The sequence below is a fragment of the Dioscorea cayenensis genome, chromosome 14 (assembly GCF_009730915.1).
Source record: "Dioscorea cayenensis subsp. rotundata cultivar TDr96_F1 chromosome 14, TDr96_F1_v2_PseudoChromosome.rev07_lg8_w22 25.fasta, whole genome shotgun sequence".
Lineage (NCBI taxonomy): Eukaryota > Viridiplantae > Streptophyta > Magnoliopsida > Dioscoreales > Dioscoreaceae > Dioscorea > Dioscorea cayenensis.
The window spans coordinates 3,275,623-3,281,559 of record NC_052484.1 but is presented as its reverse complement, the minus strand read 5'-3'; the positions used below and the strand labels follow the sequence as shown (position 1 = coordinate 3,281,559).

General features: G+C 32.0%; 1 protein-coding gene across 1 annotated transcript; it reads right to left on the bottom strand.

Annotated features, from left to right (window-relative positions):
• Nucleotides 1-4,101: 4,101 nt before the first annotated feature.
• On the bottom strand, nucleotides 4,102-4,938 carry LOC120275273 (transcription factor TCP7-like). Its single transcript, XM_039281805.1, has one exon. It carries the CDS (start codon nucleotides 4,877-4,879, stop codon nucleotides 4,235-4,237), a length of 645 nt encoding a protein of 214 aa, XP_039137739.1. The 5' UTR covers nucleotides 4,880-4,938; the 3' UTR covers nucleotides 4,102-4,234.
• Between the last annotated feature and the right edge of the window lie 999 nt (nucleotides 4,939-5,937).

The following is a 5,937-nucleotide window of genomic DNA, read 5'->3' as shown; positions in this document are numbered from 1 at the left end:
CTTCTACCTCCTCAACAACAATGGTGTTGTCCTCTTGGTCTAGCTAGGGTTTTACTGAACTCTCTTTCACTGGATTGGTGAATGAACACAGGATGATCGTCTCTCTGTCTGGAAATGGAGAAGGTGTTGGTGAAATGGGCTACCGTTTTCTCCTTCTCTCATCCGGGAACACCTGGTCTAGAAGGCGATCTCTGAAGAAATTTAGGTATTTTGTATCCCTTTGTCTCTCGGTATGAGAGAGAAGTTTGTTTGGGAAGGAAAGAAGAAGGGGGCTATTTAGACAAGTGGGTGAAGGATAACTTGGACACCCCAAGATAACGTGGCCAACTTTAGTGATGTGGCACTGCTAGGTAGATTTGACAGCGTGGCTTCCATGCGCTAGTGTAGACATTCCGGCGTATATATCAGTATAAATTTTCCCAAGTCTTTTTAGTACTTCAATCCAATCCTTTTTACACCCCTCCCAGTTTATTTTACTAGGGTTGTAGACAGATCTTCTCAACCTTTATATCATATTAACATGATATGATTAATAGGTTGTAAATATTCTCACTAAAAAAAAGTATTCTTAAAAAAAATTCTTGATAACTAAATTAATTGTGAAATTTCAACAAAAATGTATCCAAAAAAACATTAAGGTGGCGTTTGGTTGATTGTAATTCTAAATGCAGTGGATTTCTAGTTACAATGTAACTGGAAATACTTGGTTTTCAAAATACAGTGCAGTCAAATCTTGTGTTTGGTTGGATGCAACTGGAATTATTGTATTATAAGATTTTATATTTGTTTGGAAAAATTTATAAATCTGGAATTGGAAAACACATGTTTGGTTGAATGTATTTTGAGGGTATGATTACTTATGGTAAATTTCCCCATACTTTATTATATCAATTTGTTATGATATACTAATTATTAAATATTTATTAATTATTAGTTTTTAATTTATTTATATTATTTATTATTATATTTAAAAGGTTATAATTAATAATTAGTAATAATAAATTAAATTAATTGTTAATTTAATTAATAATTAAATTATCAACTAATCTCACGTGAATTAATTCAAATAATTCATTGTCAATTTAAACTATTCAATACCAATGCAAAGGATAAGATTTCATTAAATAATTAAATAATACATTTTTTTAGTGGGAGATAGTAACCCCGACATCGGAGCTGGCTTATAAACCATTCCCCTAGTTATAAAAAGTGACATCGGGTTCCTTAATATTATTCTAGTTATGGTAATTTACAATTTAATTTTATGAAATAAAAAATATTTCTCATTTAAATTTAATGGTTTCTTATCTTAAATTAAATTAATTTTTAAGCAGAATATTAAATAATTAGTAAAAAATATTTGATAATTCAAAATATTTTAAAATAAAATTTTGAAATTGGTTAACATTTGAATTAAAAAAATAAATAAATACTAGAGTAAATTTTTCAGAGCTAATAATAATAATTAATAATGAAATGATAAACTTGTTTGAGTATGCATATTATCTTAATTATTTTATCTATTTGATTTTTTTTGAAAAAAATAAAAATAGCTTAGAGTTTAGAAATTATTATTTATAAATTAGCATACACTCAATTTGAAAAAGAGAATCCCTCGTATGTTCATCACATGAGGGATTCCATCGTCATTAAAACACTGAATATTCTGTTTTATAGTCATTTTTTACAGTAAAACAAAACCCTTCATTCAAGAAATTTCAAAAACATTTTAAAAAAATACTTTAAAACAAACACTAAATTTAAAAAATATAGATTTTAAGTTACAAAGAACTCCAAATCCATTCAAACCAACCTGATATATTTTTTACAAAGAGTAATTAAAAGAACATTTAATAGTAAAGGTAATATAATATAAACCATGGATATTAATCACAAATAAATCCAAGAACATGGCAGCAAAGAAATGCAGAGATGTCAGCATCGTTCCCTTAAAGAAACAGTGATGAACAGTGACTAAAATGGTGTCCAAGAATAACAACATTGGACATTGCAAACTCTAGTGAGCATCCCAAATCATACTGTTTATCAATAGTTTTTTTTCCTTTAATTATTTTTATTTTTGTTATTTCTAGAGAATTTCTAGGGGGTCCTGATATTTCTGTCAGTGTTAATGTGATGGATTCTTGTTTTTTTTTTTTAACTTCATCAAGCAAGATATATTTGTTTTTCATAGGTCTGACATGGATTCTACATTTTAATTAATAATAATAATAAAGAAATAAAGAAATTTTTTGTTTTCTCCATCTTAAACTAGGAAATGATTCTAGATAAATAAATCTTTTTATAAGTTAATTTTAAGAGGAAAATAATTATACCACAGTGTTCAACTTCCACACAAAAAATCTTTTTTTTTTGGTCAAAACTTATTTTTAACTATTTCAATTTCAATTGATTTATAAACCATCTCAAATTAAAAAATTATTATTGGGCCCAACAGCAACAGGATATTCTTTTCATGGAAAATTATTGACAGTGAAGGAACCAAGCAGTAGAAAAAAAACACATTTGATATTTAAAAAAAATCACTTAAAAAGAAAAAAAAAACAGATACTAATAAAAAATTTATCATAATTTAAAGAGTTTTAACTAAGTGTATATCAGCAAGTAAGTATGCAAATATCTAAGGACTAACAAGTAAATTACTCTAGTGTTGTCAGGTATATAAACAGAAATGATATTCAGAAAGGAATACAAGCATTTCTCTATAAATGTAAACTATGACTAAATATAGGACAATATATACTCTGTCAGTTTACCCTGCTATATTTAAACAAAATGCTTCTCAACTTAATAGCAAAAAAGAAAGAATAATAGCACCTTATTTAGACAATACTGTTTTCAGGTAGATATAAATTGAAGGACATTTTTCACTATTTGAAAAGCCTGATTTTTCATTCATGCAAGTGTCACTTCAGTACTTTCACAAGAATTCCATCCACTTCCCTTCAACATCCAAAAGTTAGCCAGATCAACTCCATAAAAATTCCAAAATTCCACTCCAAAAACAACTGTTTGTTTTCTAACAAAGATTCAAGGAGAGCAGATTGTTGTGATGAAGGCATGAATTCTCAGATATAATAACTACAAAATACAATTGAAAATCCACTTCTTAATTAACTGATAACTTTTCAGATGAACTTTCAAATTAATTGATGTATGAATCCAAACACATTAAATACAAAATCCAGTTAAAATTGCAGAACTCAACTCTACAGTAAACTTATAAATCATTTAAATTTTAAAAAATGAATAACAAGGACAAAGTACAAGAGAACTTTAGTGTATAGAACACTGTCAGAACTAAACTTCAAGCACTCCACTCCACAATGAAAAGATAAATTTACAACAATGAATAAGAGGCAAATTACCAAACAACTTTTTAGTATTTACAACAATCTCATGCAAGCCAAAGTTGGTTATAGATTTATAATTAATGCATAAACTCAAACACAACAACTACAAAAGAAAAAAAAAATTAAAATTCCACAACCCAACCCCACTTATAGATTTATGATAAATGTATGAACCCAAACACAATAACTACAACAACATCAACAACAAGTAGTACAAAACATAACAAAAATTCTACAACTCAACTTTAGAATAAACTGATAAATTCCTAACAATGATAAGAAGCCAAAGTTGATTATAGATTTAATGCATGAATCCAAACAAAATAATTACAAAACACAAATAAACTCCACAATAAACAGATAAACTGTTAAGAATAAATGAGAGGAGAATTATCAGAAAAAGTTTCTAGTATATACAAATACAACAACCTCAGGAAAAAGTAGAAACAACAACACTTATTTCAAACTTATACAAATGCAAGATGATAAACATAGCATACAAATTATTCCAAACAGTGAACAACAATAGCAAACAATGCCAGAACAATGACTAGAATACACAAGAGATGAAGATGAAGTTCAGAAAGCAGTAAGTAAGTAGACTTACAGTTGGAAATCATTTGGGAACTCTGCACACTCCAGTATAGATAGTATTGTTTCCTTTTAACTCCCCCATGAAACCCTAACTGGAGTGTTCATAGGGATTCATTGATGCAAATGAGAGGGATTTTTGATCTGAAGAGGAACCAACCGACCAACATGGGCATCAATCAATCAATCAATCAAAATCCAAAGCTTTGATCCTTCTTTTTTTTTTTTCCGGAAACCAAGATCACAAAACCCTAACTTTGGAAAAAAGATCAGCGTGGTTCGTCTTCTCGACGGCCGGTGGCGGCAGTGGCGGCCGGAGGTGGCGCGGCGGCGGATAAAGAGGCTAATAGATTCAAATGACCTTGAGCCATAGGAAGGTAGTTACCGACCCTGGCGGCGGAAGCTTCACCGACTGGTCCAGAAGGGAAGCGAGGAGGGACGACGATCTCAGCGCCGGCAGCGGCGGCGGCGGCGAAGCCCCACATCTGGCCGAAGTCCGGGCGGGTGGGAACAGCCCAGAAAGCGCTCATGCCGGCTTGAGCGACGGCGTCGTCCTTGTCTTCGTCGTCAGAGCGGAGACGCTTGCCGAGGATGAAAGGGGCGGCGGGAGAGGAGGTGATGGTGGAGGAGGCGCGGAGTGAAGGGGAAGAGGAGGAGAAGGAAGCAGGAGTGGTGCCGGAGCCGGTGGCGGCTATGATGGAAGGTTCGGCTTGGCGTAGGAGCCATTCGATGGTTTGGCCGTCGGATTTGTGGCCGAGTTCACGGGTGAGTTGGAAGACGCGGGCGGCGCAGATGATGGGCATGCGGATGCGGCGGCCTCGGCCGTCGACCTTGCTGTGGCGGTCCTTGGATGGGGCTTTCTTGGCCGGCGCCGGTAGCTGGCGAGGAGGCGGAGGAGGGTCGGAGGAGGACATGGGAGCAGGATGAGAGAGAGAGAGAGAGAGAGAGAGAGATGAAGAGAGAGTAATGATTGAGAAGGGGGAGACAGAGAGAAGAGCACATGGGAAGGTGGGGTCCATGGACAACGGGGTCAGTGTAGGAGAGTGGGGTCCAGACTCCAGAGGTATTATTTTTTATTTATTATTTATTTATTTATTTATTTATTTATTTATTATTATTATTATTATTTTGTTTTGTTTTGGTTTGGTTTGGTTTATTTATTTATTTATTTTGGGGATTTGTTTAGCCGCCATAGTTCAGACAGGAGGGAGAAGGGAGGTGGTTTTGGGGGGGTTTTTAAAAAAAAATGATTTATGAATTATTATTTATTTATTTGTTAAGTTTATAAATTAGGAAAGGGTTGGGGTTTTTTTTTTTGGGTGCTTGTGGTTCAATTATTAATTTTTTATTTTTTAATTTTGTGATAATAGTTATTTATATTAATAAAATTTAAAATTGAATTAATAAATATGACTCTGGTTTTTTTACTTGTGTATTTTAACCGGTTAAAATTAGTTAGTAATTTAAAATTTATAAAAATTATTTTAATTTTTTAAGATTAAATATAATTTATTTGAAATTATAAAAATATATTAAATATAAGAGATAAATTTAAAAAAATAATATTTCATATTTCATAAATTTTTTTAGTGAATAAAGTAAAATGATAATAAAAAAAACCTCAAAATTGGATCAATAAAAAAAAGACTAGAGAGAATATATATTAACAACCTATTAATCTATTGGCACTAGTGCTGTAATTAATCAAGTTTAAACTGAGCAACAAACTACTCGAGCTTGAACTCGGTTGAAAACTCGCTGTTCAAGACTTGGCTCGAACTCGGTCGAGTTTTGTTTTTGTAACTTGAACTCGACTCGATACATAAATCAAGCTACTCAAGTTCGCTCGATTGAGCTCGACAATGGCTAATAAAAACTATGTTTAAATAGAGATATTTTTATACTCGAACTCGAGCTCGAACTTAATTATATATATAAAAGAAACTAATATAATATATATATATATATACAC